This window comes from Nannobrachium achirus (assembly GCF_963921795.1).
Source record: "Nannobrachium achirus genome assembly, chromosome: 6".
NCBI classification, from domain to species: domain Eukaryota; kingdom Metazoa; phylum Chordata; class Actinopteri; order Myctophiformes; family Myctophidae; genus Nannobrachium; species Nannobrachium achirus.
Genome location: NC_137815.1, coordinates 46602607 through 46626910, shown reverse-complemented (window position 1 = coordinate 46626910; position 24304 = coordinate 46602607). Strand labels below are relative to the sequence as shown.

The window sequence follows — 24304 nt, the reverse complement described above, 5'->3', positions numbered from 1 at the left end:
AGCGCTAACCACTGCACCACCGTGCCCCCTTTCAGACACTATTTCTATTCTATTCCTATTCAAACCAATTGTAACTTCCAACTCAATTTTAAAGATGGGGTGCCGTGATTTCTTTCCCCCCTCCTACAAAATAATCATCAGGTATTGGCCGGGTTTCCCAAAGCGATTTTAGCCCATCGTAGCTCACGCATGGTCGTAGAGACCAAGCCCCGACCGTCATGTTCCTGTGTTTACATGGGTTTGGGCAGAGCGACTTATTTAGCCCCCTACAACTACACCAACATTCAGATTTCACAAAGTGCTTGATAAAGTCTCACTCCTGTCTAAATACGGTGCGGCAATACGGTTTTATAATTACCCGTATCCTCCGTGTTCTTTAATAAGAAGCCTTTTTATCTGATCGCTTTCTGTTTTCCCATGTATTTCCTGGCGTTCCCCATGCGCACCAAGCCACCAACCCCATTGAGATAAACAGACAGCGATCAGATAAAAAGGCTTCTTATTAAAGAACACAGAGGATATAGGTAATTATAGAATGCCGTACCGTATTTAGACAGGTGTGAGACTTTATTCCCCACTTGGTAGCACTTTACAATAATGACCTGTTATAAATCATTGTATTTGTGAAATCTGAATGTTGGTGTAGTTGTAGGGGGCTAAATAAGTCGCTCTGCCCGAACCCATGTAATCACGGGAACATGACGGTCAGGCTTGGTCTCTACAACCATGCGTGAGGGAAGACATATTTGCAAATTATAACCACACAAGGGGGTCTATTAGAGTAATGTTAACGTCATAGACACATACAAAACAGAAAAAACTACAACACTATGGCACCACCTCTTTAATTATGACAGACCATGATAGAATACATGACCTTGACATGAAAACGTTTGGGAGCCACTGGGATAGAGGATATGAGGCCCGTGGTTGATGAATCCAGGCCATGTTCTTATTACCACAGCAAGGCAGTGGTGTAAAGTAACATTTACTCAATACTATTCTTAACAATTCTTAATAATTCTGAGGTCTTTTTTTTACTTTACTGGAGTATTTCTGATTTTATGTACTTTTACTTCTACTCCACTTCATCTCAGAGGCAATTATTGTACTTTTACTCCACTACAATTATTTAGAAACTTGGAAAAGTTTGTAGATCGGCTATTTTCAAACGATTTTTGTATATTTGAAAACTTGTGAAATGGGGCATTCTACATAATGACAACTTTTACTTTTGTATATAAGTACATTTTGATACCACTACTTTTGTATTTTTTACTCAAGTTAATGTGGAATTCCTGATTTTTATTGTAAGGGTGCCCACACACCAAAATACCTAGAGTGGAATCCGCCAATGCATTTCAATGAGAATAAAAGAGCGTTTTTTGCAGAAATCCTCAACTGGCATGAAACCGCTCCATTCTCATTGAAATGCATTGGCGGATTCCACTCTAGGTATTTTGGTGTGTGGGCACCCTAACAGTGTTTCTACATTGAAGCATTGATACTTTTACTTAAGTAAAAAAACATTGAGTAGTTTTTCCACCACTGCCTCTGTCGTGAGCTTTACCACAGAGGAGAGATGCGTGTATCTATTCTGCATCTAGCTTAAGGCAAGACCCACATTTAACACATCGGATGCCCACGTGATCTCTGACGTCTAATTTGCTGGTGCCCATGGCAACGCGTCATTTTACCTACCGGCGAGAGTACTGGCGAGAAAAGTAATCCGAGTAAATGTAATCCGAGTATGTCCTGTTTATTTCGCGAAAATCTTTTCTTTCAGTCAGGACCGTTTTTTATCATTTCTAAGCCACAGTGTTTGTGTTACGGCATGTAGAAGAGGCTGCCGTTTTGAGAAAAAAATGAAAAAAGGAAGGGAATCCGGAGAAAACAGCACTTTTGTGCAGCCGATAAACAGGAAGTCAACGAGCCACACAGCACGTCCGGGTGACGTAATTGCGCGCTGCATGTTGGGAAATGGAGTTGTTTCATCACCGCGGTAGCCAAGTGCAGTAGCTACAGTACAGTATAGTTTACTGTACAACGCGTCAAACGCGTCGTTGGGCACTCGTAAAGATCAAAGAGATTGACGCGTAGACACCACGTGGGCACCCGATGTGTTAAGGGCTTTGCACACAGACGTGTTTTTTTTTTTCGCACGGAAAAAAACTGATTTTTTTTTTTTTAAAGAAAGCAATGATTCTCTATGACCTCATGCACACCGGCTCTGAATTTGCCATGCGGCAGGTGGCTGCGGCAGTGCGTTTTTTCCCGATGGAACCCAGTTAGATTCGGTAAAAACTCATCACTCCTTTTATGACTCCTTTTTGGATCTGCAGTGCTGATTCCGCACAGCATTGCACACCAAATCCAATGCGTTTTAAACCTGCAGCAAACGGAAAAAAACGCAATTGTTGAAAATCGCGCCTGTTTGCTGCAAAGCCCTTTAGAGTGAACATTTTCAACTAAAATCTTTGCTTCTGGGGGTCCCTGCACAAATATTTGAGTTAAAAATGTTCACTCTGAATTTGGGTCTTGCCTTAGGCTAGATGCAGAACAGATAGACGCAGGACAGGAGAGACAGCTACCGGTAGGTGTGAGGAGGAGGAGGAGGAGAAGGGAGGACAGGACTATAACAGCTGATGAGGGAGTGAGGAGGAGCAGGGAGCTTGTAATGCCATCACCACGCTCTGCTGGCCAAACAGCAGCTGATATGGCACAATGTGTTTCTGCTCAGGTGTACTGAATTATTAAATCGACACAGAAAGCGAGAGGAGATGCTGGCCAAAGCATCAGCCTGCCTCACCGCTCCACTGTGGATAGAGCAGTCACTCCACGGTCAAGCCTTTGTGTGTCAGCGTGTGTGTGTGTGTGTGTGTGTGTGTGTGTGTGTGTGTGTGTGTGTGTGTGTGTGTGTGTGTGTGTGTGTGTGTGTCAGCGTGTGTGTGTGTGTGTGTGTGTGTGTGTGTGTGTGTGTGTGTGTGTGTGTGTGTGTGTGTGTGTGTGTGCGTGCGTGCGTGCGTGCGTGCGTGCGTGCGTGCGTGCGTGCGTGCGCGTGCGTGCGTGCGTGTGTGTATCCGTCGGAGAATGACTGATGGGAGACCAAATGTGTTGGATGCTCCATACTCTATACTGCACCTCCAAATAGACAGTATAGTATTCTGTACTGTATATGTTACTAGAATATTCTAGGCTAAAAGACTTCACCAAGCCTATCTACTGCATCTATTCATCCACCATATTGTACGGATACAGTAAGTGCTGTGACCTGGAGAGAGCTCTGATGTAAGGTAGTGGTGGAAAGTAACTTAGTACATTTACTTACTGTATAGGTGACAGTTTCAGATAATTTCAATTTTTCTTCTACTCCACTACAACTGTTCATTTTCATAATGCACGCTTATTTCAGCACTTGAAGTATATTGATGCCAAAACCTTTGTAGGCTACTTTATAATCAAGTCACATTTTTAATACAGGCATTTTAGGCTACTTGCATATCAATAGTACTTCTATATTGTGGTATTGCTACTTTTACTTTAGAAGTCTGGAGCCTGGCGCCGCTGCCCGCTGGCTAAGTGGACAATATGTGAGCTGTGAAATCTCTACTTAGGTCCACTATATGAACTCTGTCAACTGCACGCCCATGGCAGTAATATACAACATGGATCGTCATTAATCAAGGTACAACCTTCAGGAGGGTTCTGATGAGCATACTGATGAGGTGCACCCAGCTAACGTGAGAGTGTAGAATCGCGTGTGTCGCAAGTGTGTGTGCGCGTACGTGTGTCTGTGTAAGTGTGTGTGTGTAAGCGTGTGTATGCGCACGCATGTGTGTGATTGAGGAGGTGCTATAAAACACAATGGCCTGGAAGGGAAACAACATTAGCGCAAGGGAACATTAAGCCATAAAATGCAGGGGAGGATATAGTCTAGTACTTACTGGGTATGTTATCCTGGGTATGTTATCCTGTTAAGTGGAAATGCTGCTGAACTAAGTGCCACTCGGGCCTGAGTAAAAGTACATATTTACCAAATTACTTATAATGTTTAATTTATACTCTGTCACATAATGATGGGGGACAAAAATAGTTGATCTACAAGCTCTCACAAAATATCTTTGCATACATTTTTGAATAAATCAGGCTTTAGAAAAAAAATTAAAATGTAAAAGACCAGCTGACTAGAAATAAAGAATAAGGACCCAATCACTTTTATTTTCTTTCACCATCCTAATTAATTGATTGTCTGGTCTGGTGTGGTGGGATCTTAGCATTTCATTGTGTGGGTCCTGATGAACCCGGCTTTGGGAGGGTTCCATTTTGGCTCATTATCATTTAATGATACTGGAATCTTCATTTAATAGAAAGAGTCCAGAATCGCTGTCTGTTCTCTAGCGTTAATGACATAATGAAAAATGTCTTGAATGGAAATGACTTGAATAAAAATATGATTGAATGTCTTAAGTGCTACAAAAAGCAGATCAATGGTTCAAATGGAAGTAGTACTGTTATTGTAACTACAAAAAAGGGGGAAAAGAAAATGATGTATACTACTGGGAATTTCAAGAATTGTGTTTTGTGTTGAAAAGGATATAGGCCTATACTGTATGAATCATCGTCGCTGTCTGGCCGAAACCAGCTAACTAAATCTTTCATTTTTTTCCCTTCATAAATCAGTGCTATTGAACACCCTTTACGTCTGTGTGTTGGTAAAACAAAAAAAATAAAAGTAGTAAAAAGCGCTTCGACCAAAACCTCCTAACTCTGGTGGATGTTTTTACATTTTCTGAAAAATGAACATTTTGAAGGTTTTGGCCAGACAGCAGAGATAGGCTATATTACATTAAATAAAATCTAATGCGAAAACTACAATCCAAAGCATATCACAAATAATTGTAAACTGGTAAAAGTCAGCATCTATCATTTCCCTAAGAGTGTCATTAATCACTGCAGCTGTGTAAAGGAGGAGAATGGTTTTCAGATTACGTGTGACTGCTCTCATCATAACCTGGGTGACCTCTGCACCGCTCACCCATGTGACAGGCTGACAAAATCTATAATCTTGGCTTTCACGCGGTGACAAAGAAACCCCTGCTCCCCTTTGCTGCCACATGCTCAGTGAACTGACGAAGAAGGAGAAGGGAAAGAAGCAGGGAGGGAGAGACAGACATAGAGAGAGGGAGAGAGAAAGAGACAGTTTGGCAGAGACGTAGAGACAGTGATGGTCTCGCTGCAGTAACGTGAGGAGAGAAATAAGGTAGACAAAGAGAGTGGAGGTGAGAGGAGACATAGAGAGGGGCGGGGCAGGGAGACAGAGATGGAGATCGACTACTGCAGTAAAGCGAGGAAAGAAAGAAGGGAGACAGAGAGAGAGACAGCGATCGGGGGGAAAGGGGGGGTACGCTGTCAAGGCGATAAAATGCCACAGGCTGCCTTAATGAAAAGCCTCTCTTGGTGATGGGGAGATTGGCTGTGGAATGGCCTGCTGATTGGAGAAGCAGCTGCTTGCTGTAGCGTGTAGAATAATTAAAGTATTGAAGGGCTGGGGAGACACTTGGAAATTAGACCTGCTCCCAGGGATGGCGAGACCACCACACACCTCATGCCTGGGACAGCAGGGTATGCTGGGATCATGGGAGGATAAACGCATCATGGGCTTCTATAGCATTCTGTAGTTGCTTTCCAACGTGTTGTATTCTACAGTATTCTATTCGGTTTTGTTCCATGTTGGTCTGTTGGTGTATGCTGTATGCTGTTCAAGGAATACATGAACAGTATATACGTTTTGTTTAGTTATGATTTCTTTCTTTCTTTCTTTCTTTCTTTCTTTCTTTCTTTCTTTCGGTTAAGAAAACCTAACCTGTAGAGCAGCACAATGAGGGGATATGAGAACTGGGTGAGTCATCACAGAAGAAGAGGTTATGAGTCAAAACCTTTCACTGAGTTCTCCCCATAAGGCATCTCCTGATTAGATTTCTGGGGAGAAAGGTGGGGCCAAAGCTCATACAGAAGCTGTCAGCTGTGAGCAGCCAATCAATGCTGAATTGAAAACTGGCTCTGCTAACCACCATTCTGTACACAATGATGAACTTCATATGGGGGAATTTCCAACTTAAGTGTGGTCCGTAGCGGCTACTCCTGGTTGCCAACCACCTTAACTTTTCTTAGGGAAGGGGAGATGACGTCATTCCGAGCTTTGGAGAAATGTCCTGACTCTCTGAGTCCGAGTTCAGGAAGCCTTTCCACACCGGGAGATTTCCGACGTCGGAAGGCGTATGTATTATTACTTATTATTACTGCATATAAGACTTTCATCATCATCATCGTCATCATCTGTTCTTACGTCCGTAGACTCCTGTCCAGACGCGCCTGCTACAGGAGAGTGAGGAGACTTGGCTCAGATCTTAACTCATTTGATTTGGTGTTAGGAACCCATTGCAACCGCATGGCCTTGCTGGCATTGACCACAAGCAGGGTTTGAGCCCACAACCTCCTGCATTGAAGGTTTATGCTATAACCGCTATACTAGGGAGCCTTTCTGCATATGAGACTTTAAATATTTAAAAGAATACATGTGAAGTAGGGCAGTCAACTATTATTTCTAAATACTTTAATCACAGATCAATAATTAACAGCCCTAATTTGAAGTAGGAGTGCATATTGGAAACATCCAGATTATGACAGTTTCTCTCATCAACATCCCCACATCTTTTGTTTATTGTTTAGTGTCGTATGCTTTGTATAATGTATTGGCATTCATTAGCATCATCATTACAATAAGAAACAGTATTACTATACAGCAGGGGTAGGCAACCTTTGGCACAGGGGAGGGTGATCACTGGCACACTGGCAGAAGTGAGAGAGGATTTTTATTTTAAAATCAAATATCTTTTGAAACGTGGTCACCTAATTTACAGCTAATTACATCCTGCACATAATAGCCTACTACATTACATTAAAACTCTGAACTCTGACTGGGGAGGGATTCAGGGATGCTCTGAGTCTAATGATCATTATAACAACTAGAAGCTCGGCCGCCCTTCGGGCAAACCCCATTATACCTGTTGTCATACTGTATATGGACACAGGCCATATGTTTGCCTATGTCCATTTAAGCCCATATATGAACATCAGAACACGTCATACTGATGACATTCAATACGTAACCATGGCATTTTTTGTTGACTCATGTGGCGTACGTGATGTCAGAGCCTTTAATGATGTGATGATTATGATGTGATTTTTTAAGTGGGGTCCACAGGGTTCCTTAAGGGTTTCCAACTCCAAACTGTCAAGAGTTACAGATGTGTAACTCTGAGAGTACACTCTCAGAGTTTTGGGGTCCTTTGAGGACCCATGCTATAAGCGTTAGCAGCATCATACCTTGACAGGTTTCTTGCGTGACGACTCTGCCTCGTTGTTCTCGGCCTCTTCATGCTCCTTGCTGCCTTGGGTCAGGTTGGAGTAATTGGCCAGGCTGCTGAGCACGGATGACACCATGGGACTGTTGTCCATCTCCTCCTGCACGGGCACAGGCAAACACGCACAGTCAACAACTGGTGTAATTTATATAGCACCTTTATCCAAGGCGCTTTACAGAGATTGTGCATTACATTCACCTATTCACGTTCACACACACACACACACACACACACACACACACACACACACACACATTCATACACCGATGGCGGAGGAAATCATGCAAGGCACCAACCTGCTCATCGGGAGTAACTAACTAGGGGTTCATAGTCTTGCTCAAGGACTCTTCGACACTAACGCTGGGGGAGCCCGGGATCGAACTGGAAACCCTCTGTGTTCTAAGACGGCCATTCTACCTCTGAGCCACTGCCACCCTGTACTGGGTGTACTCCCAGTGGTGGTGCAATACGTTTTTTACTAAAAGGAACTGTACCGCAGTGTTAACAGATCTACTCATTATAATTCTAATAGACAAAGTATAAAATTAATCAATGTACTGTATGCTTTTTAATAATAATATAAAGAAACTTGAAACTAAAGTTTTCAAATAATTGTAGTGGAGTAAAATTAAGTACAATATTTGCCTATGAGAGATGACGTACAGTTGAACTATAAAGTATTGGAAAAAATGGAAACACTCAAATAAAGTAAAAGGACCTAAAAGTTCCTCTTAATTACAGTACATGAGTAAATGCACTTTTTTATTTTAAAAACATTTCCGACAAATGTTTGCCTATTTTTGCCAGACGTAATCCGGTTAAGATTTTCTTTCCCACATAACAAATCATCATACAAACAGGAACGCCATGCAAAGGCAGTAAGCCAAATCCACTCCTCCATAACATGGTCAGTGCACCCAGTTAGCAGGATGTTCATCATTATATTAAAAAGAGTACAAATTGAGTCTTCGGTCACTAGAAATAAACTTTTCAAGTATGGTAGGCAGCTTATGCACTGGTATTGTGTTTGTGCACTGTCCTGACGTGAAACCACACAAGGAAGAATTATTATTTGTGTAGTAACTTTGTTTTTCTTTCTTTGGTGTAAACAGGAAGGATAGAGTGTTAATACAACTGCTCTGGGCTAAGGTAAATGGCAAGTCCTTTCCTGTTGTCAGTATTAGATTGCTTGTATTAACCCCAAGATCCCCTTTGCCCTTCACACAGTAATTACCCTCATTAATCGATGTCAGAACCCCCATTCAATCACTGAATCGCAAGTGTGTGTGTGTGTGTGTGTGTGTGTGTGTGTGTGTGTGTGGTGTGTGTGTGTGTGTGTGTGTGTGTGTGTGTGTGTGTGTGTGTGTGTGTGTGCGTGCGTGCGTGCGTGCGTGCGTGCGTGCGTGCGTGCGTGCGTGCGTGCGTGCGTGCGTGCGTGCGTGCGTGCGTGTGAGTGAGTGTGTATGTGTATGCGTGTCTGTGTGTGTGTGTGTGTGTGTGTGTGTGTGTGTGCGCGCACGCGTACGTGTTTGTATATCCGGTATGTGTGTTACATGAAATCTGCTTCTTATCAATCAGCAAAGTGCATCGTCGCACATAAATGTATGCATGATGAGCAAACTTGTGTGTGTGAGTGCGTGGGTACGAGTGCGTGTACGTGTGTGTATGTGTGTGTGTGTGTGTGTGTGTGGGGGGGGGGGGGGGGGGGTCGGGCTAATGATTCCCAAACAGTGGGTCGGGATCCATTTGTGGCTATTTCTTCATGTTTTTAAAAACAAAATTCAATGATCTTTCAGTAATTTCATGAAGAAATCAAAGACAATTTTAAGAAATTCCATACATTAGAACACAAATGTTTAAGAAAAAGTGAAAATCTACAAGCTCACAACGCGAAGCAACGCGTTGTGAGCTTGTAGATCTGCTGTTTTCACAGCAGATCTACAACACTGGTCATATATAGTTTAAGTGGATAAGCTGCACTGTACCTCAAACAAGGCCATGTGCTTGCCATCATACTGCTGGCTCTTCTCTGCAGCAGCATCACTGCTGTTGATGAACGGGCTGCTTTCCTTGGGGTTATTGTCACCTGGAGGACACAGAGAGAGAGAGAGAGAGAGAGAGAGAGAGAGAGAGAGAGAGAGAGAGAGAGAGAGAGAGAGACAGACAACGTGTTCAGTATACTGTAGATCCCTGATTCCATCCTCAGGGAAATTATTTTGGTCTTCATTATGGATGTCCAATATTGTGGCCTTTTTTGACGATATTGCCTCTTAATTTCCGATTTCTGATATCAACCGATAACTACAGTATATATTTCACTTTTCTTGCAAAAAAAAACTAAAACAAAAACACCTTTCTTTTTTCAATATATCAGTGTTTAACAATTAAATGATGAATTATTCCATTTTGCCAAGAAAACAAATGATGTTATTTAGGTAACAGAGATCATCTGTTCACAGTTTCAACTGTGCCTCTCATCGGACTTCAATCTATTGTCTGGTATTGTCTATAATTCATTTTGACCTTTGAAGCAAATAGCAATGGCTAGTCCATTGACTGACCAAGCACGATGGCTTAGACAGATTTCACATGTGAAAGTAAGTTAAACCTTGTTTTATGCAAGTGAGATTCTCTTGTGGTGGATCATTCTGGGACCCGGCGGATCGTAGTACCAAACATGGCTCATCACGGGCTCATGCATGTTGCTTAGTAAAGCCTGATTTATACTCATCATACTCATACGATGGCCGAGACTAGCCGATCTATATTGCATCGTAGGGATGTCAAAAAAGGACCTTTATCAAAATCGATTATTCTATAGCAATAATCGAATATTATTCGAAAATCGATAATTAATTATTATAATTTTTTTATTAAAAAAAAATAAAAAAATAAAAAAGAATAAACGTTTTTCTTTCTTCTGTTTTTCGTTTTTTTTTTACTGGATTTCAATGCACATTTACATATGTACAACATGGCTCTTCAGGTAATTGGTAACCTAACTACTACTCTTCATCTTTCTTTTTAGTGTGTCAGTGTACTGTTCACCTAATCTCTCAAGAACAGATTCTGTGATGCTTACAATACAGAGGACGCTGTTTTCCCTTTTCTTTGATGATGGCCACCAAGTACCAAACAATCAAGCCTGAATCAATCACACCTGTGTCTGAGACAGGGGGGGAGGGGAGTGTGTAGCAGGCAGCCACTCTGCTGTGCTCCTTCACTCTACACAGTTTACAGTTGGTGCTGGTGTGAATAATAAATCAATGGCCATTTACTATTATCATTAATACTATTGTTAGCCTATATTTTGGTTGAAACTAACTAACTAAGCCAAAAAATAGTATTAAAAAAAAAGAAAAAAGAAAAGAAAACGAAAAAAAAAATAATAATAATATTTTTTCGATTTTCGATTATGAAATATTAAAATCGAATATTGATTAATCGATCGATTATTCGAAAATCGATTATTCGGTGACATCCCTACGACATAGGCAAATGCAACCCAAAACTTCCTGCATTTTTGCGGAAAGTGAAAATATACTGTATACTTCAGGAATTTCTCTTGGTGGAGACGGTTCAGCAACAGATAAACATCTTACAGAGCATCGCTTCCTCCTTAGCTGGCTTGTTTGTGTGTCCCTCCCTGCCCCCCCAACGCCTCGAGCGTTGCTTCAGGTAGACGGCAGATTGCTGTCCCTCTGGCCCCGTAGGTCATGTCTTGGACTGAGCACCGCAAGACCCAAGTTATTTATAGCTACACTGCCGCAGCCATGTGCCACGCTAGGGCATCGCTGACTGCCTGCACCACACTAGACTACCACCACAGAGAGACTCAGGGACGTGCTGGCCATTGGGAAAAGCGAGACAACTCCCGACCGTCCGGTTGATTCCCGGCTGGTCCAGGCCTGCCATTAGGAAAAAAATTAAAATAAAACGTCTGCCTTCGTTCCATTCTGGGGGCTGGGGGCGGCCAACAAAGTAAATCTTCACTGTCGGGCAGAAAACCTTGTATCTCCAAGTTTCAAATTTGTACATTTTTTCGAAAAGCAAAGCCCTGCTTCATCGTACAATTGTGGCTGTCACACAAAAGTAGTGAAAACAGCAGATCTACAAGCACACAACGCCTCGCGGTGCGAGGTGTTGTGTGCTTGTAGATCGGCTGTTTTCACTAGTTTAAATCATTTTTAAAATGGTTTTGGACATACAAGGTTTCCACCCGACAATGACGAAATATAACTCATGTAATTGGCCCACTGGCTTGTCACTTGTCATGATCTGAAATGGCAAATCTTTGAGTAGCAGCAGCGCTATAGAGAGAGATCTCTCTATAGCGTGCAATGAGGACCTCTCCAACTCTTTTTCCCGGGCTGAATCAGGGGCCCAGCATGTCCCTGGAGAGACTGCCCTACTGACAGCAAGAGGACGACGCACAGTAAAATCCGAGTGTAAAAAAGGACCCAAATGGACCCATAAGGGTGAGATGTGAACTGAGAGAGAGAGCAGGAGAGAGAGAGAGAGGTGGCGGAGGATGAGAAGTTAATAGAAAGAGATCGGAGGAGAGAGAATGAATGAATGGGACGATGGAGACGGGCACAGATAGATGAGGCGAGGGAGGATTGTGACAGGGTGAGAGATATGGGCACGGACAAATGCGATGAGGTAGCTACAGCCCGAAATGGGAAAGGGAGGGTTAGGGAAGGAGAGAGGACAAGAGGAAGGGAGAGAGGGAGAGAGAGGGAGAGGAATGACTGCAAAAAAAAAAAGAACTAGAGGACTGCATCACTTAAGGTTCAGCTCACTTCGACCTGCTGGGCTAAAACGTATGCCCTGGTTAAAACAAGAGTTACAGCCACTTACAAGTCACCACATAGTGGGTTTTCAGAGCACGCTTCTTTTTTCTTTTCAGCTATTTTTACCCTTTCAGGCCATGGAAGCAGGATCCATGATGTGCCTGCTAGGATACATGAGTGCTGCACACGTCTCTGGAGGCTACAGCCACACAGGTTTTAGACCACAGCATTGAGATAAGCATCTACAAACACAGCGAACATACAGCGGATTACTTATGTATGGCGACTGAAAGAAGTGATGTAGTGAGTGACACATGTGCACTGAAACACATGTACTCCTGTAGGTCCCACAAAGACGCACACTGACTTACACGCCCCCTTTCTCTCATGCAGACACTTGCTCCCTTCTACAGCAGTGGTGTAAAGTAACTAAGTACATTTACTTAAGTACTGTATTTAAGTACAGTTTTGAGGTATTTGTACTTTATTTAAGTATTTCCAGTTTTCAGTACTTTTACTTCTACTCCACTACATCTCGGATCCAAATATTGTACTTTTACTCCACTTCAATTATTTGAAAACTTTAGTTACTAGTTACTTTGCACATATAAATTATTATATTATTAAAGATACATTAATGCACTTTAGCCCTATTCTATACCTTGGCTTTTTCAAACTATTTTGTACTTTTACTTTTGGTACTTTAAGTACATTTTGATGCCAATACTTTCGTAATTTTACTCAAGTACAGTTTGAATTCCAGACTTTTACTTGTAACGGAGTACATCTACATTGCAGTATTGATACTTTTACTTAAGTACAAAATGTGAGTACTTTTTCCACCACTGTTCTACAGAACGTGTCCCTTCACACACACACACACACACACACACACACACACACACACACACACACACACACACACACACACACACACACACACACACACACACACACACACACACAGACACCACACACACACACACACACACACACACACACACACACACACACACACACACACACACACACACACACACACGCACACACACACGCACAGCACACACGCGCGCACACACACACACTCTTCTATGTCTGAAGGGCTAATGCCCTAAAAGATGACTCTTCTATCCCATCACTTATCTTGCTACGGTCCATTTCTCCTGATACTCGTAGTAATTAAAACTTCATCATCGAAGGAATGATAAATTCTCCCTTTCATATAATTGACAGGAGCCCTCAAAGAGTGTTTGCTGCGACTGCGCCCCCCAGGCAGCTCACCCTCCTTCAGTCTTATCGTATCCATCCAACAATGGAAGGAATAGTATAATGGCACTCTTGGCTATCTATGGTCAAGATCCAATGCTTCAGGGCACACAATCATGTGACCATCTAAATCAGTGGTTCTCAACCAGTGGTCCTTGAGGGAGTTCCAGGTGGTCCCCAGCTAAATGATGGAGAGTTGGTAACCAAATGGGCCCTTTTATAGATCCTTAACTCTTGAAAGTGTAAAATGGAACCAAATGGACCCTTACGGGGCCATTTGGTTCCATTATACACTTTCATTTATGATGATTGATGATGATTTTTATGTAGGAAAAGAAAAAGGGATTTTGACTTGAGTCGTGACCCATAAAAAATGGTCCGTGACCCACAAAGGTGCAGCTTATAATACAAATTATAAGATGCACATTAGGGTGCCTTGTAATTACAACACACTTAAAAACACATTTGCAATTGTATTGTGAAATCTGCGATTTGAGAATTGCATGCGAGTTTCAAATACACTGTAAGGACTGTGAGCACTCTGAGAAACGTATTGGCCAAGGGATAAATAGTGAAATACTGTCAGGGTTTCTGCTGCAGTGTGACATGTTATGTTCACAGTCTCCTGTGAGTGTGACATAGGAAAGACAACCGCAGATTGAAAATTTAAGTAAAATCCATATTGGTGATGTCCTTCCGGTGCTAAGTAGTTGGCGGGTGCATTGGAGTGACTTTTCATCATGTGTTATTAATGGTTAGACAAGGTGTCTGCCGCATGAAACCACTTTGAGAAATGTCAGCGCGCTGGCAGGGGGCCCTTCATGTAGCCTGAGGGGGTATAGCGGCAAGGGGGAAGAGACGACACACACACACACAATCTAAACCGGGCACGTGTGTCCACACACAAATAGAGGCGTGCACTTAACAGTAACCATGCTTAAACACACACACACTCCCGCTGCCAATTCGGTGTCACCTTCACCTGACACACATCTTGTTATCAACTCAGCAGGGTGCTGGGATGGGGGGGGGGGGAGTGTGAGGCTAAATCTATTTCAGTGGCAAAGATAAGACATATAGATTATGGGCCACTGCCAGCTTTGTTGCCCAGAAGAGCAGTACAGTTAATCACATTGTTATCCCGTATACGAGTACGACACTATATTGCAGCTCTATATTTATAGTGCTACAGAGGGGGTAAAGCATTGCAGTTGATTGTAGTGTCATTAGGCCAAATATTAGATCTTAGCTCATCTTAACCACTTAAAACCCGTTATGTTATGTTCACAGTGGCTATACTTCACAAATTTTTCCCCCTCTACATCAAATAATAACCTCTTCTTCATAATTAGACGATCTACAAGCTCACAATGCACCACACTGCGACATGTTGTGAGCTTGCAGATTGCCTATTTTCGACGAATGTTAGCCTATTTTCTCCAAATGTAAACCCATTATGCACATAATAGGGACACTAGGGGCTCATCTGGTAGTAAAGGGGTAAGTCACAGATTGGTACAGGGATGAACAGAAATGAGGGAAAAAATGTTTTGTATGGTAGCTGTCCATGCTGGCACACAGTATCCTAAATTAAACATGTTATTACCTTATTACCTATCTGTTTTTATCTGTCAAAAGGGCTGCTGTGAAAAGGCTCTACATACATTATGTGATTGGAGACTCACTGGGGCAATTCAGAGTTTTCAAACCGATCTTTGCACAGAGTAGTGCTTGCTGAAACTATTTGACTTTGTTTTATTGATCGTCTCTGAGGTGGTGGTGATCAATAATAGGCTGAGACAACTTGTCCGTTAGTGTGTAATATATGTATGCATACGTGTGTGTGTGTGTGTGTATATGTGTGTGTGTGTGTGTGTGTGTGTGTGGTGTGTGTACGCGTGCACACGGGCGGACGTGCGTTTTTACGTGTAGTTAAGAGTGTTAACTACACGTAATGTTGTTGCACGTGTGTATGCAATGGCTGGGGTCAAATTATGGAAAGACACAAGAAAATGCCTTTCCATAATTTAGATGTTGAAAATGTACTTTTGATTCACACTGCAATTTTGGAATACATTGTCATGTTTATTGTTCTTTGATTTGATTAGATTTTGATGTAGAGCACTTTGCAACTTATTTCATAAGTGCTCTATAAATGATTATCCCACAACCTTAATTAGAATCGCCCCAAAAAATAGTGTGTATGTTTGTCCGTTTGTCCGTCTGTAACTCCACGTTCAGCAGTTGTTCAATTGTCTAAAAAACATAATACAAAAATCAATAACGCATGTACCTTGCCCAACATCAACTTTATCACCTTCAAATGTGTCTCTACTTCTCATAATCCCAAATGTTTAAAATATTTTCCCAAATTTTGGCCTGTAGGCGGCTTTGTCCTGTGATGCGATTTACATCACAAATGGGCGTCACCAAGCAGCGCACTCCCAGTCCGGGGGCAATTCCAGAGAGAGCAACATCACAGTCTGTCTGCTTCACACCAAGGGGGACTAACAGGCACACACACAAAGGGGCCAGGCCCCCGCAGGGGGCTGTAGGCTAGTTATTATTATTATTATTATTATAGACTCGTACTGTGCATCCTGGCAAATTGCAATTAGATATTTTATGCACGCCATAAATTCCGTTGCAGGAACGGGACAAAAGCTAAAGTCAAAGTCAAAAATGGAACGCCTTGCTCACTTGCATTACAGTAGTTTTCATGTTACCATTTCCTTGCTCTAATCAGCCCTAGGGCACATTATGTATCCAGCAGAACAGCCAGGAATTCCAATGGAATTAATCAAATGGAAACAAACAGACAAACAAACTGGGGGATTCTGGCATTTCTGTGCGTAACCCTGCCAGCACAAGTTGGTACGAGTCCAAAACCATGTGGGTTGTAAGTTCACAAGATGACTCACTTCTCTCCCCTCCCTCCGTCTCTCACTCCCAAGAAAACACTCACCCATGTAATGTAATCAAGCCAATGGGGTGTGTTTCTCTCTCTCTCTTCGTCGCCCCTCTCTCTGCTCGCTGACATAGCGGGGGAGTAGAGGGTACAGTGTAGGGCTGGGACGATATGAACATTTCATATCACTATTATTGTGACAAAAGAAATCGCAATTTACGATATTATCGCGATAATCAAAATCCATTATCCTGGGACGGAACATTTGCCAAAAAATAGCTGATCTACAAGCTCACAAGCAAAGACATTTGATAGAGTGGAAAAAAGAGGGTTTAAGACAAGTGGTACCGGGTATGCAGCTAGGCAAATAAAAGGTGAATTGAACCCTGTGCATGACAGAGGACGATATCACGATAAATGAAATCTCCACGATACGATTATCGTGAGTGTTTTTTTTTTTTACAACGATAAACGATAATATCGCTTATCGTCCGATCCCTAGTACAGTGTAGAGAGGGTTTAACCAGATTCAACCTGATGTCCCTATTTTGGGCATTGGAAAACTGGAAAATGTCTAAACTTTTGAGAAATTGCATTTACAGCAAGTATAAAATAGGACTTAAAACTGTTCCCAATTTTACTTGGGACCCCCTGGACCAACTCCCCCCCCCCCCCCCCCCCCCCCCCCCCCTCCCCCACTTTGTGAACCACTGGCATACTCTACCATAATTGGTTGCAGTTCAGGGTCAGCTCAATCTAAAACTCTGGTCAAACCAGGGACTGAGAGGCACTACAAACTTTCCTATCCATGTTCAATTCAGCGAAAAACGAATTGACCTGGAACCCACCCAAGAAGGTTGAGGGGAGCCAGAGTCAGCATGGAACATTACAGAGATAGCTGGTATTCGCTGAGGTTTTGCTAAGTCCATATAAAAATAAATAAAAAAGTCAGATATAAAACTGATGAAAGGAGACAATCTCTAATTCCAAATGAGTTGTCTCTCCCGGCACAGCCAGGATAGTCCACGGGGGTCTGACATTTCCATCTTTTGCAGTGTGTGAGATTGACCCAGCTTCAGGTAGGAGGCTATGTGTAGATCTATCTGTAAATCCATGAATCCTGCCTGTGTGCCTGTCTCTCAATCGGCTTTTCGGAAAGGTTGAACTTGAAACTCTTGCCCATATGGAGATCCACGAACTCTCTCAAGATGATAAGAGATCACTGCACTAAGTACTCTGATGACGGGTGCTGCTATACAGTCCCACAGTAAATGAAAGGGCGGTGGGGTTTATGTTCCGGGACAGGTGTTGCATGTATTCTTAAGCAGACGACAAAGCAAGAGCTAAACGTCACTCGATCTGTTATTTTCCCCATGTATCTCAGGGACCTAAACACGGAATCACAATGCACAGCGAAGGGAGAAAATAGAAACGCCATGCAGTTACATACCTACACTTCCCACGCAAACTGACATAAATAGATTATCTCTGCCTCCTTCTCCCTCCCTCCCTGTCCAAAGACGGCTCCATCGTCACCACCACACCGAAGATGCAACAAACAGGCATTCACTTACTCTTCTCCCTCCCCCCTCTTCCTCTCTTCCTCTTGCCCTCCACTGCTTACCCACAATGCACAGCACTGTCACATTGATATGGTGAAAACACACTTGCGGTGACAACTATGCATCAATGCTCGGTTCTCCGCGCTAGTATTGGCAGGATAACATCCCTGGCGCTCATCAGTATTCAGGGCCGGTTCTCCCGCTCAATATGAATTTTAATGCAGCCTCGCCTCATAGGTGACGGCTTTGACACAAGCGGTCCCCTCTCTGCCTCAGCCCTTCGACACTCTCCTCTCTGCCTCAGCACCTCAACACTCTGCCAAAGCCCCGCCACTCTGTTCTGATTGGCTACCTGTGTTGACGCCCTATCATTGGCTTGGCAAAGGGCTGGAGGAAGTGGAGAAGAAGGAATACCCTACACAGATTATTTTTATGTGTAAAAATGGTCAGTAATTTTTACACTCTCAGAGTTAAACTATTAACCCAGGATTTGACATAAGAGCAGCGAGCATGTTGACCAAGGCCTCAGTGAGCAATTAGCATCGCTGTCTGATTTCTGATGATGAATAGGGATGGGGCTTGTTAATGTTTATTGATAATGAGCACCCTATCAATCCTGCTTATTGAGCCGGGCTTTTATCAAGCCCACTATTGAGCGTTTTCTAATATTTTGTAGAAAGATGTGAGACGACAAATTCTGAACAACGCCATCTTTACATTTTTTTGACTTCATTTAAAAGCATAACATTGTTTCCCCGGGCAGCACTGGTTGGCGGGTATCAATACACTTTTAGACAGACATGTTTGTGCTAGTGTGGGTGATTAGATTTATCTCTTGATCTTCTCTTGTCTTGATTGTTTAAACATGACATCATGTCATGGGACGCTGTGCTCGATAACAGGCTCGACAAGCCCAAAGCTTATTGATACCGGGAACTCAATACATTTGTTATCGAGTTTGTAGCGAGTTCTGGTTACGAGCTCCATCCCTAATGATGAATGGCCAGCGTTCTGTGCAATTTCCTCTTGGCTGTGCCCATCGGCTCGAATTTCGGTTTTAAAACATCGGGGCATCCCCGCCTTCCCATGCTCGCTAAGCCTTCCTGGTCCTTCTATGACAACTGGCAGAGGAAGGTGTTTGTATACTGAAAGCAGTGTCTAGAAGATAAATAAAGCTCAGCCATCCCTCCCTTCCCCTTTTGTTAGGCCCAGCCTAGAGGCTTATTAGTGGAGGCATTGCAGGTGTGGAGAAAGCAGTGCTATTGAAGATGTTGCTGGGGGGGGGGGGGGGGGGGGACTGGCAGTCACCACAAAACTGGATGAAGAGAATATAAAGTAAGGCTGAGAATGTCCTTCTCATTAAGCATAGCGGCCCATGGCGTCATGTCCTTAGTTGCATAAACAAAAAATCATGAGTCCTTTATAGATGTAGTTGTGTTTTTCTATTTTTGTACCTTATTTTATTTTATTTTTTTGTATATTTTGTGAAAACACTGTGTTTGTGACTATTGGTTATTGTTGTCTCTGTTTTATATGCAGGGCGACTTCACTGTTTTTGCTAATGAGTATATTTGATCTGTTTTAGACAATTTTAACTATTGTCTGTTTTTACTGTATACATTTGTGTGGACCCCAGGAAGACTAGCGACCACTTTGTGGAAGCTAATGGGGATCCTAATAAAGAATAATTGAGCTATAAGATGAAGAATTCCTTTTTGTTGTTGTTGTTGTTGTTGTTGTTGTTCTTCTTCTTCTTCTTCATAAAAGCCTAGCGGTATCTTTCCACATAGTTCTCAGAATTTAAATGACTATGGTTTTCACATAACCATAATAATCTCTCTCTTTCTCTCTCTCTCTCTCTCTCTCTCTCTCTCTCTCTCTCTCTAATAATGGCAAGATAAAAATCTTCTCCCATTTGACATGAGAACATAGATTACAAAGAGTAACATGATTTTCCACAAGTCTATACTAGGAAATTGTGAGCCTGCAGGCAGGCAGACCATCACACTGTAAGGAATGTTTTATATAATCTGGATTAGTTGGCCGTAAGCATTGGCCCAATATACTGCAAACATAAAGTATGTTAAGGGCAATAGCGGTACAACATACATAATATTCCCTTTCACATTCCTTAAATATTACTCCAAAGCATGACTTTTTTACTCCACATGTGATTTCATATGACAAAAAGCCAGTACGTTCACAAAAACTCTCTGCACACTAGTACGCTTACAAAATTCTCGAAAGAATGTCAGCCTTTTCAAGCAAAACGCTACAACCTCGTCACTCAACATGAGCCCCGTCGTTCAACTAGTAGCACCTGTCAAGTGCCAGCCAATCGGGTTTAGGCAGGAACAGGTATGAAAAACCTGGCCATGAAAAATCAGCTAAACTGCGTCCCTGTGGAGCTTGGCTATCGGGGTCTCCCAGATGGCCGGCTAGGTAGAGCAGCTATGGGAGAAGACCCCTGTGTCGTGTGTGTCACGCCTCCTGCATGCATGGAGGCTGCCCGTGTCTGGGGAGGCGGGGGGGTTTAGCTAGCTACCTACTGCTGCTGTAATTGGTGCGCTGCAGAGCTTGACAGGGCTTGAGGGACGAAAAGAAGAGATGAATCAAATGGGGGAAAAAAGGAAAGCAGCTGCAGGTAGGGCACAGAACTGAGTGGGAAGATGAAAAGAAAGCGTGAGGTTGGCAGAGATTCTTCGCTGGTGAGGTGTAGCTAATTGGTTCCAAGTTGGGGTTTTCAACTTTTTAGTGGTCACATGTTTGACAGCAGCGGTCACTGGGGGCAGTGAACCACCTGCTCCCAAGCTTACTTTAACACAGCATATCGTCACTGTCGGGCAGAAACCTTTTTTTTTTCCGTAAATTAAAGCCCTGCGTCATCATACACAAGTGTCGCACAAAATAGGTAAAATAGCCCATCTACAAGCACACAACACCTTGCGATGCGAGGCGTTGTGTGCTTGTAGATCGTTTTTTAAATAATAACAAAAACGGAAGGTTTTGGACATACAAGGTTTCCACCCGACAACGACGATATGAGATCAAATATAAAATATGTCAAGTCACGGATAAGATATCAAATAAGCCATACAATAAAACTATAGTACATCTCAATCTCTCTCGCTCTGTATCTCTCTGTCTCTCATGTCTGTCCACCTGTCTCTCCCTCTCTCTCCACACACACACACACACACACGCACATGCACACGTGTGCGCATGTGCATGCGTGCACGTGTGTAATTGTGTGTGTAGGGGGCTGATGGTGTACAGTGTGTGTGAGTGCGTGGGAGTAGTGTATATGTGGGGGTGTATGGGGGATGGGATGTGGGGGTCACAGTTCACAAGGTCAAAGGACTTATGGCCTGTGGGTGGTAGTAAAAGGGTAGCTGCCTTCAGCCTTTACTGACATACTGAGCAGTCCATTGGTGGGGAGGCTGACATACTGAGCAGTCCATTGGTGGGGAGGCTGAGGTCCTTGATGATTGGTTTACAGAGCAAAGGTGTTCTACACCTGCAATCTTTTACCTTTTTTTTAGAGAACAGTAGCCAGATGATGGGGGGGAGGGGGGGGGGGGGGGGGGGAGGGGGGGGGGGATGAGGAGAAAATAGGTGGAGGAGAAAGCGAGTGGGAATCCATGATAGAAAGAAATACAGAGCTGATGCATTCTCTTGCTATTTTCTTTTTTCCTGTTGCTGCATTGTGGAATTGAGTAAGTGTAGCCTATTCTCCTTTCCTTATACTTGTATTGGATGTAACAATAAAGAATTTTGACCGCAGAACATTGAATATAATGAAACAAGGGCGACAAGGGACAGACAGAGACAATCTGAGATGGGAAATGATAGCAGCTGCAAGAGTGACATCTTTTCATGAGGTCATGGATTAAAAACTCACCCCAACTTATCACTTGCCAGGAAACCAATTTAACCGGGAAACATAATTTCCTCCTCGCTGCTCTGACCGGTGCCAGAACCAGACGGGGAGCCAAACGCTATCACACTTTTATTACCCTTGGCACCTTTTTTGGGACCAGGGGGCTCCAATAAGAGGGGTTAGCAGCCTGTGGCGGGAGGAATGAGCTGGCCTGGCCAGACGTGTAGATAAAGTGAGTGGGAGAGAGAGAGAGAGAGAGAGAGAGTGAGAGAGAGAAAGAGAGAGAGAGAGAGAGAGAGAGAGAGAAAGAGAGAGAGAGAGAGAGAGAGAGAGAGAGAGAGATCGAAAGGGAGACAGAGGCAGAGAGGTGCATGTGTGTGTGTGAGAGAGAAAGAGACAGGATGAGAAGAGGGTCAGAGAGAAATAGTGCACCAGTTTCCACAATGTAGGCCTATTGAAGGGGGATGGGTCATCCTCTCACAGGACTGATCAAAGGCGATGGCGTTATCATCTCAGCAGCTCTGCCTCTCTCTGCCTCTCTGATGGAATGGAATGCTGCAGGTGTGACTGGAGGCGCAAATGAACACCTGAGAGCACCCTCCACAAACTGACCTCACGTGGTCCTCCTCCCGACACAGATCTGTGAGCCGGGGGGAAATAGCAATCTAGTCTGCAAGACGGCAGGGGAAGGTCACCTTGTCCTCTTGCCGTTCTTACAACCTCTTCCCTTCCCCTCTTCTCTTCTCTTCTCTTGTGGCGTCAGTTCAGAAAAAAATCAAACCTCGGTTCGAAGTGGAGTGGTGAATCTGAGCAGCGTGAGTGCGTACGTGAGTGCGTGCGTGTATGTGTGTGTGTGTGTTGAGTGTGCCTGGCCTGCACAAAACAGCGCCCCTCCTTTAACTAGTGTGTTGTGTGTGGCCACTCAAGGTATTGCCAGGCTACGGACACGGCCAGCCACCCACCCACCCACGGACATACCCACGGACATACCTGTCTATTGGGAGTGCTTTCACCACTCCAAAAGCTAAGGTATGACAACATGACTGGTGTCTTAAGACACCAGTCAAGACACCAGTCATGACTCTCACCAGTCATGTTGCACTACTTAGCAACAGGCATGATACATTTATTTTAAGAAGTACATTTTAGCTAAACTTAGCATGTTAGTAAACGTGCCACAATTAACAATAATGCATTGCACCTGTGCAGCTGACCTACGGAACCTGGGAATATACCATCTTGTCAAGATGGGGAGAATATAATTATAATACCTTGTTATTGTAAAGTGACCATTTTGTTAAATGTTGCATTTGTAGTTATTTTAATGTAATTTAACAACTTAATAACTAGCACAGATAGACAAAGAGACATTCATGGATTTATATTTAAAAGTAACTTTTATTTTCCCCCTGGACCCAGGGTATGGCAGCTGCACACCCCTGCCATACCCAATTGACGCTCCTTCCCTTCCCTTTTCTTTTCTTTTCTTTTCTTTTCTTTTCTTTTCTTTTCTTTTCTTTTTTTTAATTTTCTTTTCTTTTCTTCCCTACTATCCTCTCCTTTGGCCTGGTGAGTCGTGACAGAAGTCAACAGGGAGGATGACAGTTAATGGACAGCCCATCAACCACCTGGAGGATTGGGGGTGTGTGGTATCTATCTGACTAGGAGACATGGGTGTCAAATCTGCCCACAGAGACGGAGGATAGAGAACAGAATAAAGGGGCCGTTGGGTGGGGATGTGCTGGTTTGTTTAAAGTTTGTTTAAATGCCAGAATGTGGGGATGATGATGATGACGGAGTGAATTAAAGTCCTGCGGGGAACATTTTGGCAGAGTCACCCCTGAATTAGTGGCTTGGCAGTGATCTGAGACATTATATACAACACAATCAAAAGTACACTACAAAATCCTGCGTGGTAATTTATTCCAAGAGTAGAAATGTAATTTACATTTCTCACTCAGTATTTTGCAATGTAATCTCACCCAAACACAAAACTGACACCATCCCCTTGAAAACCCAAGAGAGAATGGGGTTTCCCACCCTGGGTATGACGCACGAGAAAGTGTCCGGAAGGCCGAACTAATCACCTAGTAGCTATGCTGTAAATTCTGTTGATTTGCAAGTCAGCAGTACCAACAAGCAGAGAGAGAGAGAGAGAGAGAGAGAGAGAGAGAGAGAGAGAGAGAGAGAGAGAGAGAGACTCATAAAACAAATGCTGATGCAACTCCTCCATCGAAGCTCCGTTCAAGCGTGTAGCTGACGGCGTCCGAGTCGTGTTTATTTGACAAACACTCAGCGAGTGGAACAGGTCCGAATGCCGCCGCCCAAAGATTATGTGCTCTTAAAAAAACGTAAAAGCATTCCATCATTTCAGCTTGACCTTCCCGGTTGGCTGTTAAACCCCCGTAGCCTACCTCCTTCCCCTGGGCGATACAGCTGGATAAATGCCCTGGTAAAGTAACATGACGTCA

At 43.3% G+C, this 24304-nt stretch overlaps 1 protein-coding gene across 2 annotated transcripts in view; it reads right to left on the bottom strand.

Moving 5' to 3' along the window:
- The window catches only part of slc12a5a (solute carrier family 12 member 5a), a gene marked incomplete at both ends in the record, with an annotated part of 135316 nt that overhangs the window by 63788 nt on the left and 47224 nt on the right, over positions 1-24304 (bottom strand). For both annotated transcript variants that reach the window (XM_080727253.1, XM_080727254.1), the window contains 2 exons: positions 7387-7524; positions 9410-9510. In XM_080727253.1, coding sequence (XP_080583379.1) covers positions 7387-7524; positions 9410-9510 — 239 coding nt within the window. The remainder of the gene's footprint in view (positions 1-7386; positions 7525-9409; positions 9511-24304) is intronic.